The 22,010-nt window shown below is 38.5% G+C and overlaps 1 protein-coding gene and 1 long non-coding RNA gene across 3 annotated transcripts in view; one reads left to right on the forward strand and one right to left on the reverse strand.

Annotated features, from left to right (window-relative positions):
- LOC139941199 (cytochrome P450 3A24-like) overlaps positions 1-22,010 on the forward strand; it is a 63,539-nt gene that overhangs the window by 25,369 nt on the left and 16,160 nt on the right. The window contains exons 5-11 of one of the 2 annotated variants that reach the window (XR_011786564.1): positions 184-645; positions 1,789-2,078; positions 2,761-2,911; positions 4,493-4,629; positions 6,106-6,447; positions 8,213-11,215; positions 13,243-13,718. Coding sequence is in view for 1 of the 2 variants with exons in the window: in XM_071937660.1 (XP_071793761.1) it covers positions 11,145-11,215; positions 18,596-18,689; positions 19,532-19,584; positions 20,574-20,670; positions 21,638-21,754 (432 nt within the window). In the remaining variant the exon portion in view is untranslated. Of the gene's footprint in view, positions 1-183; positions 646-1,788; positions 2,079-2,760; positions 2,912-4,492; positions 4,630-6,105; positions 6,448-8,212; positions 11,216-13,242; positions 13,719-18,595; positions 18,690-19,531; positions 19,585-20,573; positions 20,671-21,637; positions 21,755-22,010 lie in introns of those variants that run through there. The other variant, XM_071937660.1, reaches the window with a different exon arrangement.
- On the reverse strand, positions 13,854-16,991 carry LOC139941201 (uncharacterized). The gene is made up of 3 exons (XR_011786567.1): positions 16,551-16,991; positions 15,830-15,989; positions 13,854-15,280 (listed from the first exon to the last, which is right to left on the reverse strand). It is a non-coding gene; the product is annotated as an uncharacterized lncRNA (long non-coding RNA).

Consider the following 22,010-nt stretch of genomic DNA (forward strand, 5'->3'; position numbering starts at 1 on the left):
AATCTGCGTGGGGAATGCAGAGAAATAAGCGCAGTATCAGACTTGAAATCAAGTCTAGATAATTATACGCTGCCGATATTACACTAATTTATAAATCTTAACAGTGTTATGACTCTTATTTTGCATGATGTTACACTGACAATTCTGAAGACGGACTTAGTTTGTGTCTCTTTCTCTCTTCAGGCAAAGGTGTATTTGAAGGCGGTAGTTTTCCTCACCCCCCAGTGGAAGTCTTCAATGTCAGTCAAGGTTTAAGATATCGGTTCCGAGTTATCAGCGGAGCTACCTCATTCTGCAATATGCAGTTCTCGGTAGTGAGCCATTCGCTGCTCATGATTGCTAGTGACGGCGCTTCGTTCGAACCTCTGGCAGTGGACTATTTCCGAATCAGCTCGGGTGAGAGATATGACTTCGTTCTGACGGCCAACCAGTCCATAGATAACTACGAGATACAAGTGGTTGGTTTAGATTGCACGAACGTTGCAGGGGGGCCAACTAAGCAGGTGGCTTTCCTTCACTACGATGGAGCAGCTGAAGCTCCAGCCTCTGATGTTCCTTTACCTGATATTGTGCAGTTTGGCGACAAGAACGATCGGTGGAAGGCTTTTCCCGATAGGTCTCTGGCCGAAGTTAACGCTACGACGGGTTAGTTTTACTCAAAACAAATTTTGATTAAAATCTAAAGGCAAAGGGAATGTTCATCCCCGCGTCTTGAGTCACTTCACACTTAATAACAACTTAGTAAACGGAATTTTACTTTTTTTTATTGTTAAAGAAACTGTGGACACATTGGTAATTAACAAAGACCAGTCTTGTCATTTGGTGTATCTCAACATATGCATAAAATAACAAACCTGCGAAAATTTGAGCTCAATTGGTCGTCAAAGTTGCGAGATAATAATGAAAGAAAAAACACCCTTGTCACACGAAAATGTGAGCGTAAAATATGGTTGATTCCGAGACCTCAAATTCTAAATCTGAGGTCTTGAAATCAAATTTGTGGAAAAATACTTCTTTCTCGAAAGCTATGTCACTTCAGTGGGAGCCGTTACTCACAGTGTTTTATACCATCAACCTCTCCCCATTACTCGTCACCAAGAAAGGTTTTACGCTTATAATTATTTTGAGTAATTACCAATAGTGTCCACTGCCTTTAATAAACAGCGCATAGCTATACTTATTAGGAATAAAATTGCACTTTTGTTTAAAATCGTCTCTACACGCCATACACACACAATTGTTTTTATAGTTCCACGAGTTTCTGCCCAAATTTTGGCAGGTTTGTTATTATGCATGTTTGGATACACAAGGTGAGAATGTTGGTCTTGGAAAATTATAATACCGAGCGTGTCCCGTGCCTTTAAAGACACTGGACACTATTGGCAAAATTATTGTCAAAGACCAGTCTTCTCACTTGGTGTATCTCAAGATATGCATACAATAACAAACCTGTGAAAATTGCAGCTCAGTTGGTCTTCGGAGTTGCGAGATAACAATGAAAGGAAAAAACACCCTTGTCGCACGAAGTTATGTGCTTTCAGATGCTTGATTTCGAGACCTCAACATGTAATTCTGAGGTCTCGAAATCAAATTCGTGGAAAATTACTTCATGAACGAAAACTACGTTTTCAGAGGGAGCCGTTTCTCACAACGTTATATACTACAAACAGCTCCCCATTACTCATACAAAGTAAGGTTTTATGCTAATATTTATTTTGAGTACATTTCAAATAGTGTTCACTGCCTTTAAGTCTGTATCATAATTTCCCAGTGTTGATTCCTATACAGAAAGTCGGGGTTTTCAATACGCGGACACATACTCTGTTCAGACGTCTCCTCAAGATCAGTACTATTTGAAGGTAGACTTTGGGAAGCGCATCGATCCGGACACCAACAAGTCACAAACTTATCCCCAGATCAATGATATATCATTCCACTTCCCGACTTCCCCGCTGCTGTCTCAGTACAATGACACTCCGGCGAGTGCCTTCTGCAACCAAGAAAGCTCCCGCCAAGGTGAATGCAACGGGACAAAACTGTGCAAATGTATCCATACGATTGAGCTCAAGGTGGACGAGGTATGGTTATAGGTAGATGGATGGTTGGTTGGAAAATAGATTTAATTAATAACTTAATAACTGCAGTTTTTAAGCGCTCAGGAAGAAAATCACGTATCGATGAATTGAACAAAGATGCTTTGAGAAGAGTCTTGAAACTTGAGATAGTGGTAGCTTGTTTGATGTGTATAGAGGAAGATTGTTTCATAAATGAGGTGCAACAAGTTGAAAACTACGTTGACCATTATGTTTTTGCGGCAATATCAGGTATGACTGGATACATAAAATAAGGGGTGGTTGTTTGTAAAGTGGTGAATTGTTGGTTGGACGGACCGAATGGTTATTTGGATATGGATGAGCAAAATGGTGAGTAGGTATATAAATTCAAACAGGGAACCTACAACAAAAGAGGACATTTGGGTTCACGGTTCGGGAAAGGTCCTCAGTTGGAAAACGTGTACAAAACCAATGGCATAGCTGTTGCAAAAAAGTAAGAGTAATATAAACAAAAGAGGGACAATAGAAAGTCCACGGTACAACTTTGACTCACTTGTGTGTGTTTGACGAATGCCTCCCTCCCACATCTTGATAGCCGAATAGGACATGTCCTGAGAACATGGGCGACGGCTTTGGGCAAATTCTCGTCTATATAATATACAAATGAAAGTAAACGTTTTCCCCCTTTTTTCTCTCCTGTTTCCAGAAAAAAGAAATCGTCGTGTTTAACCCTAACGTAAGAAACTTTTCAGTATTGCATCCGATGCATCTTCATGGCATGCAGTATAGGATTATAGCAATGAACAAGACTGGGGACGCCACAACCATTGAGGATATCCGCGAGTTAGACAGAGAGGGTCAGTATTATTTATAAGATACACCAAAGATGTACAAATAAATGAATTAAGAAGCAAAAAAGTCTATAACAACAATGTTTTTTGTGTTTTTTATTACAACAAACGTACACTGATAGACATGATGGAGTCCCCGTCGATGTCAACGGATGGGTGCTCAGTGACATCTGTGCGGCACCATGATGTAGCCCGAGCCCTAAATGTAGCCTGACCTAAATGTAGCCCCAAACATGTACCTAAATGTAGCCCGGACCAACATCTGATCAGTATGTCTTCATAATTGGTGTGTCTTGAGAAAGGAGTCCTATGTGTTGAGATGGTACCAATGCCGGTGTCGCATGCAATTGTGTCCTCTATGCAATACTATCCGGAGGACATTATTGTATATGCAATAATGTCCGCCGGACGGTTTTGCATATGCAATCGTATCCGCCCGGGAATCGTTGCCAATTAGTAACGATTTTTTGCTTGGGGCAACTTACTAACTTTCAACTTCCCTGTAAAAAAACACACAATTGGAAATAGTCTAGACAGTTGAACTTGTATTGACACAAAAACAACTTTCAAATTCCACAAGCCAGCAGATGTATAGCGTCACTGGATGGGATAGCATCAACATTTATTATTCTAGCTACTTTCTTAATGTAAAAGAGTGAAAAAGCACTCTTTGAAGAGCCATATGAAGGACAACTCTTTTTCGAGTCGTCTTCCACTCTTTAAGATTGAAGTTTACAACTTTTTGAGTGATTTTATGGAGTGAAAACCCCTCTGAAAGAGGGAAATAACCACCACTCTTTTTGAAGAGCCATCATGAGGGACAGCTCGAAATGTAAAGAGTGGTGTTTTTCACTCTTTTACATTTAGAGAGTAATGTGTTTTTACGCCACGTTGTGGACCTGGGATAAAAAGAGGTCCACATAACGCAGGGACTAGAAAAACTATGTGGACTTACATACTTCGCGGATGTCATTTACAGTGTTGAAGAATAGCATTTACAGAACAAAGGAGTGTCCACACTCAGAGCTGTGTGTGCTTACGTGGGTGCCCTAGTCGGGGGGGCTTTTAGACGATAGAACAATTTACCCCACCAGAGAGTTATTTGTTTAACTTGGACCCCACACGGGAATACTGTTGCAAAAGGAATAATAGAGCACAAATAGCAGGACCCCACAAACCGGTCGGATGCCCTTACACACGCCTACCTACGGGGTACTTCTAACAATAGAACAATTCTACCCTAAAACGTTTTTTTTGTTCTCGTGAAAGACCTACCCCACAGAGAATTTCAGAAAAGAGAACATAGAACAACGGGAAGAACCCAACAAATCAAATCTGTTGGTTGTGAGTAGGTAAACACATTCAAACCGAGACCGAAATAACAAAAGAGGAAAAGAGGATCCCCGGTTGGAAAACGTTCACTAAACCAATGGGAGCTGTTGCAAAAAAAAAAAAAAAAAAAATCGACTACAAACAAAAAAGGAACATGGTCCAAGATTCTAGGCCTATGCGAGCTTGCAATAATTGTGTGTAGGTGAAGGTCCTGCTTCAATAATACATTTGTTTTTATTTAATTTTTTTCGATAGGTAAAATTATTCGCAACCACAATGGCCCCCACAAAGATGTGGTGATCGTACCGAACGGTGGATACACAATATTCAAGATTAATACATGGAACCCCGGATGGTGGATTTTCCACTGCCACATCGAATTTCATCTTGAGGTAAATTACTTTTACAGGAAAGAGGTTAAAGAGCAACCTTTTAGTTTTGAAAGTAGGAATCTTGATGTGAATGTAGATGGATTGTGTTCGGTCAAATGAAACAAATTGTTCTTCCTTTTCAAGCATCTAAACTTGTGAACGAGTCCAATGAAGTTCTTGATAGCAACGTGGCATTATATCATCATAAGACATAGATTATTGGTCAAGATTCACTTACAAAACATAATTTTTTCAAAATTTCACGACACCATTTGCCCCGAAGTATAGGTGTCTATAATGTTAACCCAAAGTCGGTTACAGCCTGCAGTAATGTTATTATTATTTTAATTGAACACAATGGGAGACTTTGGGACGCTAGGTGGCAGCAGACCTAACGGGTAAATATCCTTTGTTTACGTAGCTATGAGCATGTGCACATTACCGAGAACAATGGAATTTACCTGGCAAGTCTGCTGCCACCAAGCGTCCCAAAAGTCTCCTATTCCTACTCACACAATTTAAACGGGATAGGTATGTACCCTTTTCGCAGCTATCCCTGGTGTAGTTGTTTGCAATTAAAAGTGCTGCTCGTCTCCGAGTGGCCTTAAATCCTGAGAATTTGAAAAATGATGTTATGAGATTGAACGAAAACATATCTTGGTTACACTATCCTACTTTATTTTCCAGTAGGTTTCAGTGCAGGGTTTTGGTTTTGAAAGCTTTGGGTGCCGATTTGCGGGTCAATACTAAACCCAAACTGAAGGGATATATACCTACAGCTGTTTGGATTATTTAATTAGGGATCATGTCGATTTGGAATTTTTTATTATTATTATTATTATCATTATTATTATTATGGTTTATTAAAAAATGCTCATTGCAGCCTACTAGCTGGATAACAAAACAGTGTACATTAAAATTAAAAGGAATACAACAGGATTATTTGTAAACTGTATTTAAACAAAAACAGAGAGGTATGCGCTTTGACTGAGTAATGATGAAGTAACCAACTGTTGCTGTTATTAGGCTCCTCGGCTTGCATTTTGAACTAAGCATCTTTAAAGGCACTGGACACTATTGGTATTTTTTACTAAACAAAAACTATTAGCATAAAACCTTACTTGGTAACGAGTAATGGGGAGAGGTTGATGGTATAAAACATTGTGAGAAACGGCTCCCTCTGAAGTCACGTAGTTTTCGAGAAAGAAGTAATTTTCCTCGAATTTGATTTCGAGACCTTAGATTTAGAATTAAATTTTTGAGGTCTCGAAATCAAGCATCTGAAAGCACACAACTTCGAGTGACAATTGGGTGGTTTTTCTTTCATTATTATCTCGCAACTTGGACGACCGATTGAGCTCAAATTTTAACAGGTTTGTTATTTTATGTATATGTTGAGACACACCAAGTGAAAAGACTAGTCTTTGAAAAATACCAGGAGTGATGATTATATTTGACGATTATAGTTGTATTGTTTGATGTTGGTTTATTTTACAGGAGGGAATGGCATTATTGTTCCACGTCGGTGAACAGAGCGATCTGCCCCCCATACCGCCGGCTTTCCCTAAGTGTGGAGTGTGGCCTCCTAACACACCGGTGCTTACAGAAACAATGGAGCAAGAATCCGAGCCCCCGCCACCAGATAACTGTCCATCTGTAGGGATTTCTCCACCAGACCTAATACATCTGGTGTGGATAATCCCGATCACATTTGTTTTAGGCTTGGTCATTGGGGTGGTCATCATGAAGTTTCTGTGTATAAAGGGATCCAGGCCAGCTGGTAGCTTTTCAGCTGTCCCATCGGCAGATCCTACTGCTGATACACCTTTGTAGATTTGGGTAAGTTGTCTCACGTGTTCGATTTTGTTTCAATGTGAGACTTTGGAACGCTAGGTGGCAGCAGACTCCCAGTTAATTTCTATCGTTAAAGTAGTTCCGAGCATGCGCACATTACCGATAACAATGGTTTTTACCTGGTAAGTCTGCTGCCACCAAGCGTCTCAAATGTCTCCCAATGTTTGTTTTGTGTAACAGTGCTAACACACATCGGTGTATAACTATTAACTTGATATAGTTTGTCAGTCTGGTTTTAGTTGATATTTTACATTGACAAATCATGTTTGTGATAACCAGTTCTCAAATGAGAGTGTTTTAATGAGGTGGCATAACATAATCATAATTTCCTTCTACAGTCTGGCAGTGATAATAAATTGCATTTTGATCAGAGATGATTAATATTACCAAGGTAATCGGAGCCCAGTACAGGTTTAAACGAACATTGCTGACTCATGGTTTTGCTGGCAAAAAAGTTGCTGGCAGTGTAAGCACTTTATGTAATCCACCATAATTATACATAAACTGACAAACCGTAGTTCGAGATCGATCAGCCATCTTGGGTCACGAGAGAATAGTGAAAAACCGATTTCAAAGTTTGCATTGCATCGATGTCAAAACAAAACTGAATAAAACGCCCACCGAACGATAAACTCCAAACGCGAAATAAGATTATTTATTTCTCATCAAATATGAAATTTCAGACACAAATATCTCAAGGGATGTTTTCTACTATCATCATCATTAGACCGTGTAAGTTTGATTTAAATCTGTGATCTTCACGATTTCTGTTTCTTATCAAGTGTGTAACATTCCTTTAAAGGCAGTGGACACTATTGGTAATTACTCAAAATATTAGCATAAAACCTTTCTTGGTGATGGGGAGATGTTGATGGTATAAAACATTGTGAGAAACGGCTCCCTCTGAGGTGCCATAGTTTTCGAGAAAGAAGTAATTTTTCACGAATTTGATTTCGAGACCTCAAGTTTAGAACTTGAGGTCTCAAAATCAACCATCTAAACGCACACAACTTCGTGTGACAAGGGTGTTTTTTTCTCTCATTATTATCTCGCAAGTTCAATGACCGATTGAGCTCAAATTTTCACAGGTGTGTAATTTTATGCATATGTTGAGATACACCAACTGTGAAGGCTAGTCTTTGACAATTACCAATAGTGTTCACTACCTTTAAAGACACTGGACACTATTGGTAATATTGTCAATGACCAGTCTTCTTACTTGGTGTATCTCAACATATGCATAAATAAGTAAACAGAAATTTACTTTCTTGTATTGTTAAAGACACTGAACAAATTGGTAATTAACAAAGACCAGTCTTGTCACTTGGTGTATCTCAACATATGCATAACATAACAAACCTGGAAACGTTGAGCTCAATCGGTCATCGAAGTTGCGAGATGATAATGAAAGAAAAAACACCCTTGTCACACGAAGTTGTGTGCTTTCAGATGATTGATTTCGAGACCTAAAATTCTAATTTTGAGGTCTTTAAATCAATTTTTTGGGACAAATACTTCTTTCTCAAAAACTACGTCACTTTAGAGGGAGCCGTTTCTCACAATGTTTTATATTATCATCCTCTCCCCATTACTTGTAATCAAGAAAGGTTTTATGCCAATAATTATTTCTGAGTAATTACCAACAGTGTCCACTGCCTTTAAGAGCACGTTTCTGAATTGACTCCTGTTTTCTCGAATTCTCTTAGGTTCGATATCTCCTATGGAATTATTTCTTTGATTTTGTTTACAGGTCTTGAATCTTCACGTCAAGCTCTGCTGCACTCTGAGGTTGGATTTGTATCCCTTCAATCAACGGTGATGCAATTTAATTCAATTAGAACAATTAAACATCCGACTCCATAAAGTGTGACTAAAGCCTCATGCTTGTAAGTGTTATGAATCGACCATCCTGCCTATAACCGCTAATATAACTGAGGGGTATCCTTCAACTGAAATACCCAGAATAATATGAAAGAGTGAATTTAAACCGTAGGATAGAAAATGGTATACAATAGAGGGTATTATTAATTTTAAATAAGCTAATTTAGTTTTGTTACGATTTGTGTAAAAATAGTCAAAGGCCTGACGTTTCGACCCTAGCAGAGTTTGTCTCGAAGGCTTAAGACTCTGCAGTATAGGGTCGAGACACTAGGGTCAAATTTCATAGCGCTGCTTAGCGGCCGATTTTGTGCTTACTGTGCGATTTCAATTTCATATCGCTGCCAACCGCAAGCAGATGAAAAGGCATGCTAACCTTCCGGTGCTTACCACACGCAAATAAATTACGTCACAATGCAAATCTATGGTAAACGCGCAATATGGCCACCCATTTTTTTCTGATAACCTGTGAAATATGCTTGCCCCTTAGCAAATGTTCTGCTACAGTAACCACGAAAACTTGCTTACCGTTAAGCAGCGCTGTGAAATTGGGCCCAGGCCATTAAGTATTGTTTACATTATACTGTAGGTCCGTTTTGGTTTGTAAGCAGTTTGCAACACTAATTCATCTTTCTCAGTTGTAGTTTGTATTGCATCACTATTGCATCTATGGGCCTCGTCACATGAGGCAACTTATACAGGTAAATGTTTTTATGGTATCCGATTGAAACAAGTATATCTCTTGAACGCCTATCAATCGTCTCCATCTTTTCACCATTGTGAAGGTAAATCCAACACCTACTTAGAAATTGAAAAAAAAAAAAAAAATTGTTCATGTTCTTAAAATAAAAGCTCAAATTTTATGATCGTTTGTTTTCATCTCACCCGGTATACTGGTTGAGTGACCCTTTCTGTCGACTACAAAATATGCAAATCTTGATAACTTACTGTTAAAAATGAATGTTTTTTTACAAAATACTATTAGAGGAGATAAGATATATTATTCTTCTGATAATCTTAAGTAAATATCTATTTACATCTTATAGGTTACTGAAATATTATTAAGATGTATCGAACTAGGCCTAGTTATGATATCGTTCCAAGAACGTGTATGCTGTGCAGCAACTTCTGACTCTCTTCTTTACTTTATACTTGTAAAGAAAAGTGTTTGCAGAATGCGAAATGAAATGAATTTATACTGAAATATTGTAGTTAGAAATCTTTGCTAATCCTAATTAGAAATTAATGTTCCTCATACCACTGCGGGGAGAGCTCGAGTAGCTTTGTCCACTTCTGCTGGTGTTTAGTATTAGGCTCATGAGCTACAGTTTGAAAATTGGCTAAACAAATTTTAAAAAGGTTGTTCTGATTTCAAAGCTCATGGATCATACAATATGAATTGAACTCAATCTGTCAAGTCACAGATGAACAACTGTTTCCAAGTCTATACTACACTACTAAAGTCCAGCAGCCGATTTCACAGATTTCACCAAAACTATTTCTAACTTAGGATTAATCTTAGGACTTAAGACGAGTTAAGTTGAGTGATGCTTTGAACCCACCATAAAGGGAAGGTATACGTTTGGTTATTACTCAAAACAAATATTAACTTAAAAACTGACTTGGTAACGAGCATTGGAGAGCTGTTGATAGTATAAAACATTGTGGGAAACGACTCCCTCTTAAGTAATGTAGTTTTTGAGAAAGAGGTAATTTCTCACTATAATAATAAAAAGACTTCTAGCTAGAAGTCTTTTATTCCGATCTGAAAGCACACAAATTCGTCTAACAAGGGTGTTTTTTCTTTCATCATTTTCTCGCAACTTGATGACCGATTGAGCCCAAATTTTCATAGGCTTGTTATTTTATGCATATGATGGGATACACCATGTGAGAAGACTGGTCTTTGGCAATACCAAACGTGTACCTTCCCTTGAAAGTTAGGACGGGTAACTCGTCCTAAACTCGAGAATGGATTAATCCTAGCGTTTCATTAAATCGGCTGCAGTGTCCGTATACATTTGGTAATGACATAGCCATTGGCTATGAATATGAATTGTATGAAAACTTGCGTGGTAAGAGGTACAGCAGCTTGGATAGTGTAATGCATTTTGGAAAACCTTTCATTTTCACACATAAACGAATATACATGCTTCTTAGAATGTGGTTTTCTATATTCTACCTGTGTGTGAGTTTCGGCCATATCTAAACAACGCAACATTTTTTTAATTAAATTTTGACAGATTAATTGTATTGTATTTACAACTACAGCGAAACAGTAATTCACCCGGGCGAAATAGTGGAGCCCGATTGTTTTTTCGGTATGTCCTATATACGCTTCCGTAGTTATACCTGTTTTTGTTAGACTTGTTGTATGTCTGCCGGGGAGAGCGAAACGGCTCTCCCCTACATGAGTGAGTCTCGCGAGATAGTTACAAGAAAGCCGTTTCGTTTATACCGCACTAAAACATTTAAATAAAACGACTTGTCCGTAAGTCTATGTTTTGGCAGGTGATCCAATTATAATACTCTGACCTGATTTTCTTTTAGCTGTAGGGAGTGAAATCAATGCACTGAGGTGTTAGACTTTAACCAGTCACCTGCGTGTCTTGGTTAGCATTTCTGATACCCCGTAGTTTGGGTGGTTAATGTTTCCGTTGACCTTTGCTCTTCTAGACACAACAGTGCGACACACCAGAGTGCCAGAGGTTGTTTACCCGTAGTTGGCTGGAATAATTTCTGCGCCGAGTGCATGTATTATATATTTGTATGTGTTAGGTTCGTGAAAGTTAGGTTTGATCAAAATGGAGATTTTGGGAGTGGATCTGTCAGTTACGTGGGTTTTAGTTATCGGAATAGTAACTTTAGTCGCCTGGTGAGTAAACTAAAAGTGTTGCTTAGATTAATGTATACGTTTTAGTGATGAAACAGTTTGGTGCAACATTTGTAGTTAGAGATAGCAAAAGCTACGTGCGTATGTCCTTTGTTTACGCCTGTATTTCAATTACTGTGTAGCTGCGTGCCACTGCCCCGTGTGTAAAATTGTCACCAGAATAATTTCCACTGTAGGCTACCAACACGGGATTAGACCGTGGAAGTAAGTATCTGACCATGGAGGTAGAAGTTTTTCAGTGAACCATAACCACCGTGGCAAGTTCATTTAATTTATTCTAGTTGTGAAGCCAAGAGCTTTCAGCTTGCCAAGGAACCATAATGAAGAGAAGACAAGCCCAAGTGTGTTTCAGTTTGAGGTGCGATGACCCCCCCCCCCCCCCCACCCCCGTCCCTTCAGATAATTATTTCAGGGAAACTCCACACAGTCAGGTAGTGACTGAAACCCCCTCCACAAAGTGCTCCCCGGATTTGAACCAGGGTCCTAAATGTGGAAGGTAATGAAAAATACCACTACTCCAACCGGACCACCCGGCGTAATGGTCGCAGAAAGGGGGTTCCCAATTAAAGGAACACATTGCCTTCGGGCTGCGCTTTGTTGGGCGTTTTTGGGCTATGACAAGCGTTTGATGTAAAATGATTACGGTTGGAAAGATGTTAAAAAAGTAGAATATAATGATCTACACAAACATGCCTTAGAATTGCTTCACTTTTGCTAACTTTCTCGAAACAAAACGCTCTGCCATTTATGGGGGTCAAGATTTTGACTCCCATAAATGGCCGCCAAATTCACTAGTCTTATTTCCAGTCGCAGCCGTTGAACTATACGACTGAGCAATTATTAACAATTTTACGAACCCATTTGTATCTATCTCTTCCTCCATGGTTACTCCAACAACAAAAAAACAGTTCATGAACAAAAATAAAAGGGCCTACGTTGAATTAACTTTTTATTAATCTATCTAAGCAGCAAGTTCAGCCCACGTCCCGGGGCCGAGCGGCTGCCGTCCAGCGGGCCATCATCCCCCGCGGCCAGACCTCCCCAGACGCAGTGAACTCCCTGTTCTTGCTCGTACGATGTAGGATTTTAGCGGGGCCAGTCTAGTAATGCGAACACTTTGTACACGAAAGAATGTCTAGTACCCGTATACTAACTAGCGAGTGGAGTTGAAAATGGACGTGTCATGACCTCCCACACCAAAACTACAGCTAGAGAATTCATCCTCTCAATAAAACATCTGCTCAGACATGTCAGAGGCGTTTACCGTGTTTACCGCGTAAGTATAGTATGCAATTGCGAGTCACATAGGCCTATACCCCACAGTTCGTTTTTAGATACAAAATTACAGGGACTTTACTTCTCTGTCCTTTCTCTATGCTGTTTGCATGTACGTATGTAGGATTGTAGAGTCACAGGGCAACAGGACAGTGGTGTCTATTACTAATACTAGTCCATCGCCATAGGATAGATGATGTCACTTGTCTTATTTGCCAACATGATCCTTTCTTCAGGGTATACATTCATTATTTTATAAAATAATGTTTATGTCTATTATGGGGATGTAATTCCTTGACCTTGGTCTTGGACAGTACTATTTGAGGTAGCTCCTGTTTACATTGCTCAGAATCATTTGACAGCAAAATTTACGGTGCGATGCATCTGAACAGGGAGCACATACTGCAAATGGTAGTTGGCAAGGAAAGCTAAAATAAATTAATACTCTTGTCCACAAAAATGAAGCTTCCATAGGTCCTTTTCAAAACCACGGCATCGGCTATAGATTCGGCTTCAGACTCCTCCCTCTTGTCTGAATCCCTACGCAAAGCACGCTCAGTATTGTCCAAACATCTGCGGGGCCAAGCTAGCCCGAGCTGAATCCAAAGCCAAAGCCGTGGTTTCGAAAAGGGCCATAGTCTAGAAGAACTCTTTTCAAAAATTACAAAACAAAATTAGAAATGGGAACAGTTTTATTATTTTGTAACATTTTTGTATTGATACTTGATTCCCAGGTCACAGTGAAAGTTGGGTGGTGATGTGATTACTGAAGCTGGTATGGACAAGAAAGAGTACACGTACATCAAAGAAGTTTTCCAAGCACGGTTAGATGACAACCAGCTTCTTCGCAGGACAGGAAAACTCTGCTAATTAGGCCTGGGCGACCAGTGAAAATTACTAATCAACTAGTCGCACCTCCATCCAATAGTTGCGACTACGACACTAGTCGCAACAAAATTTTAACTATCACGATGCACTGTGGCAATGTGTGCCGCAAGCACAATATAGTCTAATTCAAGCGGAAAAGATTGAAGATTTGTGTCACTGATGTCTGACTGTGTTCTGTAAGTAAATTATGTTGTCATGAATAGTCATGAGCGACTAAATTGGTTCACCAAACAGATTGACAAAATTTTTTTTAAACTATTTTGTAGCACGTTTAACCGAATAGTTGAAAACAATAGTCGCGACTCGACTTAGGATTCAATAGTTGGAGTGCGACACTAGTCGCCCAAGCTTACTGCTAATGGTGCAAGAATGGCCTCTACCCGCAGCCGCCATCCCCCCCCCCCCCCAATACCACCACCACCACTACTACCAACAGAACTTGTACAAAACACAAATCCAGATTTTCCACTTCTTAAATTTAATTTCCATGTAACTTTCCACAATTTGGCTACAAAATTGTCTGTACAGGTGTGCATAAGATATAAGGTCAGTGCATTATTAGCATTATTGGCAAGTTCTAGAGTTTGTATGTAATCAAAGAGAATCTTTGTCACAAATTAATAGGAACTTTATAAAACAATATGGACAATTTATTGAATGTTTTTACAATTCACAGCAGTACACGATGTATTTGCAAACATTAATTAAATTTGTCCTTTGCCAAAGAACACTATAGTCCCATGCAGTATCCTTAGTAATAGTTGGTGTATCTCCTCAATATTTATGCATAAAATAATAAACCTGTGACAATTTGGGCTAAATTTGGCAATATAAGCTGCAAGAAACAGTGAAAGAAAAACACCATTGCAGTATAGAAACAAGTCCTTTGACATGCCTCTCATCATGTAGACTTTATCAAGTGAGTTTTATGATCACAAATTAGTAATTACCAACATATAAGGTATAAAGTCCCTTTAGAGAGACCAATGCCTTAGATCGAGTGATTTGGTTGTAAAATGCATATGGTTAGAAAGGATGTTTTAAAAGTAGAATAGAATGATCAACACAAGTATGACTTGAAATTCGGTGGTTTTCCTTTAAAACTTTTACTTATTCGAACTAACATGGTCTGCTAGTCAACAATATGACTAGTTCTAAAACATCATTCTGACCATGCATTTCATAACAGGCATGTGGTTGAAATCAAAATATACTTGCAAGGGTTAAGGTTAAAAATTTGACACGGCACTGTGTTTATCAAACTTGTTGCATCTATGATCCATGTCTCTTTATGAATACAGAATAAAGATATTTCAGATAAATTTATTTGAATACAGATTGTTTATGTTTTTGTATTTGTTGTTCTAGTGTTTTTTTGTTACGAAATATCGAAATCTCAAATAAATAATACAATAAATATGATGATTGTATAAACAATTGGCCATGTACTTCAAATTAAACTTAATCATATTATGTCTTTGAGATGAAAACAAACTCTGCTCCAACACATTCAATGATTTGTTGACATAAGTAATGTGCAAAAGAAAATAATAATAAGTTGAAATATTGACATTGTGTGTTAATTTAGGAATAAGAATTTCCTTTTTGAAAACAGGAAATATTGCCATTTGTAAAACCTGTTTTGCATAAATCATGTGCACATGAAAGTTGAAACTATCTGGAAATATATCCCTGATTTTACAAACAGTAACTAGGAAGTGTTGCTCTATTTCCTGTACCATTCTGACACAACACATGTTGTCTGTGAAGGCTGGCTGGGTGTCAAAGTCATTTGTTGTGTACATCATGCTCCCCTGGTGTACATGTCATTCCTGTGATGTCGTGCCAACTCTAATGGTGGTCCAGAACAAGGTGCCTCAAGATCTTTTCAAATATAAACACAAACATTTTTGAACAATTAACAAAATAAAAATTGGTTATTTGTACATGTATATGGAATATAAAACCCATGCACTTGATGTTGATTCATTAAAGTGACATTTTTGCAAATATTACCTACCTGCAGCCGCAACTGCGTGAGTCCACTTGCGCAATTTTAATGGCGCAAGTTGCTCCATAAACGTTGCACAAGTGGACTTACGCAGTTGCATAAAGTTTTGTGAAATCGGCTGCTGGTCAAAGACATGATGTTATAAAAATTTGGGATGTGGCTGTTCAGTGTAAAGTTTTTTGGTAATGCAACGTTGGCGAAGGAGGCTGTTTACAAGTAACTACAATGAATGAAAGCTTAAATTTGTGTTTCCTTATTAAATGTTTGTTTACACATTTACTTTGTTTTTCCTTTTTTTTTTGGGGGGGGGCGGGCGGACAGATCAAAATATCATGTAACAAAACTGGACTGCTTTGACAGTACATGTGTATATTGTTATACATGCACATGCCATTGACAGTATGAAATAATCAGTCTCTTACTGCCAAGTTTGAGAAGCATTCATCCGGCCTTTGTTTGCAGCATGACCTCTCCTGTTGTGTTGGCATCTCCCTACAGTTGGTACAAACACACCAGCTTGGTTGGGTTTGATGAGGTCTCCAAGATGTTTACGCCAAGTCCTGGCATCTGCTCACATAGTACCTTCAACAAGAAATTCACAACCATTGATATAACTTATTAGTTCTCGACAATTTTATTTTTTATTGTTTGAAATGTCACACTTCTTTGAAAGAATTCGGGTTGACTTGGGTACGAGTTGACTTGGGTACAATATTTTGGGTAAACTGTTAAAAATATACAAAAAACATTTAATAAATCTGTACTATTTAGTATTTTTAAAATGTATTTCTACAATTTTTACAAAAGTCCTCCCCTTCCCAGCCAGATAACGACTCTTTTAATTGTAGCATCAAAGTAAATTAGGGTAAATTATGCCAAGTCATTAGGACGCTGGACACTCGATTCAAATCCCCACCCCCATCTATGCTCCGAGTGAATAGATCTACAAAATTACATGTAAACTAGTCATAGTACATGTACATTTATGTACTCTCACAACTCAGTGCTGCGGCTGTCATGGCTGTGAATTTACGTGTCATGTCCACAATAATAACTAACAATAACATTGCATTGGGTATAAACAATCACGGTCCGTTCTCTCTCTCTCGTCGGCTAGTCCATGTCCCACTACATTATTCTTACCCTGATTGGCGAGGTGTCCGTTTCTTCTTTTTGGACGTGTCTTCAATCATCTCTTTGCGTAGAGCAATGAGCTGAATCTGTGTTTTTCGGCGATCCATTTTGACAGCAAAATGGTGTGTTTACATTTCACACAACGTCGTATGGTAGAGAACGGTATGTTACCTCGTGTTCTTCTGGTAGGTTTACCAGGCCATTGGCTACGGCGCCAGCCTAACTGCTGTGCATCGCGCATAAACGGACGATCGTTTTGACGGCTTGAAAAACATATTTCGCGGGCCATGTCTGGGGTCAGAGGTCAGTGTTTTTTTTTTTAATTACCATTCACTTATTACAACACATTAAATGTGTTTTATTGCAAGAACAACTCTTAATAAGTATAAGGAACACCCTCAAACGTGAAATTTTGTGAAATCTGAAGGCAACGTGTTCCTTTAAAGGAACACGTTACCTTGGATCGGTCGAGTCGGTCTTGAAAAGCGTTTGTAACCGTTTTTTATAAAATGCAAATGAGTAGAAAGATGTTGTAAAAGTAGAATACAATGATCCACACAAACATGCCTCGAAATTGCATGGTTTTCTTTTTACCTCGTCGACTAACACAAGTGGACATTTATGGGGGTCAAAATTTTGACTCCCATAAATGGCTGACCGTGTTAGTTCGCACAGTAGAAGGAAAACCACGCAATTTCGAGGTAAACTTATGTGGATCATTGTATTTTACTTTTAAAACATCTTTCCAACCATATGCATTATATACAAAACGGTTACAAACGCTTTTGTTTTGACCAACTCGTCCGATCCAAGGCAACGTGTTCCTTTAACCGCGCATAATAGAAGTAAGGTAAGTATCCGATTTCGGTGTATTCGGTTTCTGATTATTGCTTCAGTTATCTGTTTTTTAAGTAACAAGCAGAGGGCTTTAAATCTAAAACACGTCACCGTTGAGATTGAGTCCATTTAAGTTGTTTTCGTCATGTTTTTCTCAATATAACTTCTTGCACAATCACAGCTATAGAGCAATTAACAGGGCCCCATTCCAAAGTGCAATGGACACAGGGGGGGGGGGGTTCTTATGCTTGTATGTTGGCCGGGGGGGGGGGCACTCCTACGTGGGCACAATGCTTTGTAGCATTTGCACAAAAGCTCTGGCACTCAAGGTTATGTGGATTATTAAAGGGGGTGTACCTTTTGTAATTAAGACTCATAGAAATTTGTTTGGTAAACAGCGCTGGAGAACTGATGATTATAATGAAGCGTTGTTTAAAAGATAATTTTTTATCTGGTAAAGAGCACTTGAGAGCTACTGTTGGTAAAGAATGTTTAGAAACGGCATACCCTTTAAACTAATGTAGTTTTAAACTAAAGTAGTTTTGTTAAAAGAAAAGTTGTCACCAACAAATTTTAATGTGAAAAGGTTTTAAGCAAAGTCTTTCTCGACCATCTGGAAGCACACAAAAATAGTTTTTTCCCTTTCATTCATTGTTTTCTCATAGCTTCAATGACAAATCGAGCTCAAAGTCAGATTTGTGAGTTTATGCGTATTAATATACAATTACCCAAGTGTATCCTGCACCGTTAAAGATTTAACGTTACACTAATGGCGTAAACGAAGAAATGCTCTGGGATTATGTATCGGTAAAGACATACACAATTAAGGACCCTTTAAAGCAACATGGTGAGAAGCGCTCAGTACAGCATGTTGAAAGTATTTACTATTTCTTGAAAGGATTCTCGTCTTCGCAGAATGCGTGTACAATTTGTTTTACCGCAAGTATTTATGCTTAAACCGTTTCTTGGTGACTTTTCTCCAAGTCGTGAATGTTGACTATTCACGACTTTGTGTTCCAATAATAATTGGAGTCAGTATTTACGTTTTGGGGCACAAGTCGTGACTTTTGTTAAGCGTATTGACGTCAATGTAGGGTGGCCCTTTAGGGCCACCGTACAAACTATATTATTGCATCATCAACTTAACAACCCCATGCCTATTTTCTTTATCACAAAACGTATTCTGTACTTTGTACGTATTTTATGTCTATCTCCAGGTACGATTGGTGGAGTCATCAGTACTTTCAGCGACTGGGTATTCCCGTTGCTGACTACGTCCCAGTCTTTGGGAATATACTACAATGGCGACACGTACGTTTCAAGTTATCATTATAGCCCTTACCCCTTAAAGCCATTATACACTTTCGGCACAGAAAAAATAAAATTCCACAGATTTACAAATAACTTACAGGGTTTACAGAAAGTAATGGTGAAAGACTTCTCTTGAAATATTATTACATGAAATGCTTTACTTTTCGAGAAAACATTAAAACAATTATCAATTCTCGTTGTCGAGAATTACGGATTTATTTTAAACACATGTCCTGACACGGCGAAACGTGCGGAAACAAGGGTGGGTTTTCCTACCTCCCCAAATTTCTGAAGCAATCATGGTTATGTTTCTTGCTTAAAGGAACACGTTGCCTTGGATCGGTCGAGTTGGTCTTTGAAAAGCGTCTGTAACCGTTTGTTATAAAATGCATATGGTTAGAAAGACGATTTAATAGTAGAATACAATGATTCACACAAACTTTCCTCGAAATTGCGTGGTTTTCCTTTAACTTTGCGAACCAACACGGTCGGTCATTTATGGGAGTCAAAAAATTGACTCCCATAATGGCCGACCGTGTAATAGTCGACGAGGTAAAAGGAAAACCACGCCATTCCGAGTGATACTGGTGTGGATCATTTTACATTTTACTATCTTTCTAATTATATGCATTTTATAACAAACGGTTACAAACGCTTTTGACCAACTCGACCGATCCAAGGCAACGTGTTCCTTTAAGGACAATAAGCCATGGCGGATGTGAGCCACAGAAGAGCAAAATCCCACCAAACTTAGGCGATTCAACTTTCGAATATTAATTATGCAACCCATAAAAGACCAAATGTATGTTTTATTAACTACGGTTTTTCTTCATACCAAACAGGGATTTCATCAAACCTTTGCTGATTTCGCGAAAAAGTATGGCAAAGTTTTCGGGTAAGACCTTTAGGGAGTCGCCATTCATTGTAATTTAACTTGTGTCTAAACAGATTTATCGAAGATTAAAGTATAACATCAATTTAACACAAGTACTTACACTGCGTTAACAAGTACTAAAACGATTTAAACATGGACGCCTTTTTAAGTACTTAAACACGTTTAAAATAATTAAACGATTTTAAATCAAGTACTAAAACGATTGTAGTCCCGAAACATTTGTTTGCACCTTATTAAAATAGTTTAGAGGGTTGTCGGTCCCAAGGCGTATCTAAAACCAATTAACTCCTTGCTGACGACAGTAATGGTAAAGTTTCTTGCTCAATGAAATGCGTGTCTTACGTGGTTTCAAAACCACTAATGACTCGACAATTTGCATTAGAGTTCTTCATGACATTATGCAGCAATGTTTAACACGCATGAATTCAAATTGCTCCGAGTGCTAAAACGCAAGAGATATGCTGTCCCAGTGTGTCAGATTGATTACAAGCTCATTTTGTTTATATGCAGTGGACACTATTGGTAATTACTCAAAATAATTATTAGCATAAAACCTTACTTGGTAATGAGTAATGGGGAGAGGTTGGTAGTATAAAACATTGTGAGAAACGGCTCTCTCTGAAGTGAAGTAGTTTTCGAGACCTCAGATTTAGAATTTGAGGTCTTGAAATCAAGCATCTGAAAGCAATGCTTAGCATACAACTTCGTGCGACAAGGGTGTTTTTTTCTTTCATAATATCTCGCAACTTCGATGACCGATTGAGCTAAAATGATCACAGGTTTGTTATTTGTGAGATGCACCAAGTGAGAAGACTGGTCTTTGACAATTACCAATAGTGTCCAGTCTTTAAGTGCCTAATAAACAGCGATAAGATGTACATGTTTCGTTCGTTTATTATTGGGCCACATAGTCTTTGACAATAACCAAAGTTGTTCTTGTGATTTACTATATTTGTTTGTGTTCTGGTGTCCCCCCCCCCTTTTTTTAGGATGTATGATTTTAGGAAACCATTGTTGATTGTAACTGATCCTGAGATCGTGAGGAATGTCTGCATCAAGAATTTCTCCAGTTTCAACAATCGTAGGGTAGGATTTCATAATATTTGGTTTATTCTTTAAAAACAAAATTCCCATGGCAATCAGAGGTCGAAAGACAGGAAAAAATACAGAGATTAAAAAGTACAACACAAAAATCACTATTACAAATTTAAGACATAATTGGTTAAGGAGAGTTATTTTTTTACAGTAATATATAAAACAAATTTGTTTTAAAAGTTGTGGAACAATAACCTAGTCCGGTACATTCTCAATGCCATCTTAAAAGCAGTGGACACTATTTGTAATTACTCAAAATAATTATTAGCATAAAACCTTTCTTGGTGACGAGTAATGGGGAGAGGTTGATATAGTATAAAACATCGTGAGAAACGGCTCCCTCTGAAGTGGCGTAGTTTTCGAGAAAGAAGTAGTTTTTCCACGAATTTGAATTCGAGACCTCAAGTTTAGAATTTGAGGTCTCGAAATCAAGCATCTGAAAGCACAGAACATCGTGTGACCTGAGTGTTTTTACTTTCATTATTATCTCGCAACTTCGACGACCAATTGAGCTCAAGTTTTCACAGGTTTGATATTTTATGCATATGTTGAGATACACCAAGTGAGAAGACTGGTCTTTGACAATTACCAAAAGTGTCCACTGTCTTTAAAAAAGTAAGAAGACAATCTCAAAAGCTCATAACAATCCGCACACTATTTCAATTCAGTTGTTAGCAAGGCGTATGAGGTGAGGTAGAGGGCTTTTTCTAAAACGCTCTGTTCAGCATTGAAACTTTCTCAGGGTTCCGGATTTCCTAAGTTGGGGACCCACTATGAGACCTCTTTGGCCCAAATCGACTGTTTTCGATTCCCCACCAGTTTTCCTGATCCAGGTGTCCGAAGGCCTTCAGACTGGTTTTCGTGTAGAGTTGGAGGCATAAAGACAATTTTACCAAAAGCGGACGCTCTAACAAATGAACTGTAATTATTGACAGTTATTATTTGCATTTTATTGCAGAAGTTACCACTACGTCAGCGGCCTTTAGATAAGGGCTTAACGTTACTGGATTTCCAAGATTGGAAGGATGTCCGTAACGTAATTACACCGTCGTTCAGTGCGTCTAAAATGCGTCTGGTGAGTAGTAACTAGACTGGTCCCCTGAAAGACTCTGGGTATCGGCTTTACTCATCCAGTGTGTTAATTGGAAACAACATTGTGTCACAGCTATAGAGTTAAATGGTTACAGAGGGAGGATTAGCTGCGCGTTACGCAAGCAAAAACGTGAACGTTTACGTCAGGATATGTTGTTGTAAAAAAACTCACGTTTTAAGCATAATGTGAAATTACCATTTCTCGCGTCAGGTACGTACTGCAGACGTCATACGTGAGC

Source organism: Asterias amurensis, chromosome 8, assembly GCF_032118995.1.
Source record: "Asterias amurensis chromosome 8, ASM3211899v1".
Classification (NCBI taxonomy): Eukaryota; Metazoa; Echinodermata; class Asteroidea; order Forcipulatida; family Asteriidae; genus Asterias; species Asterias amurensis.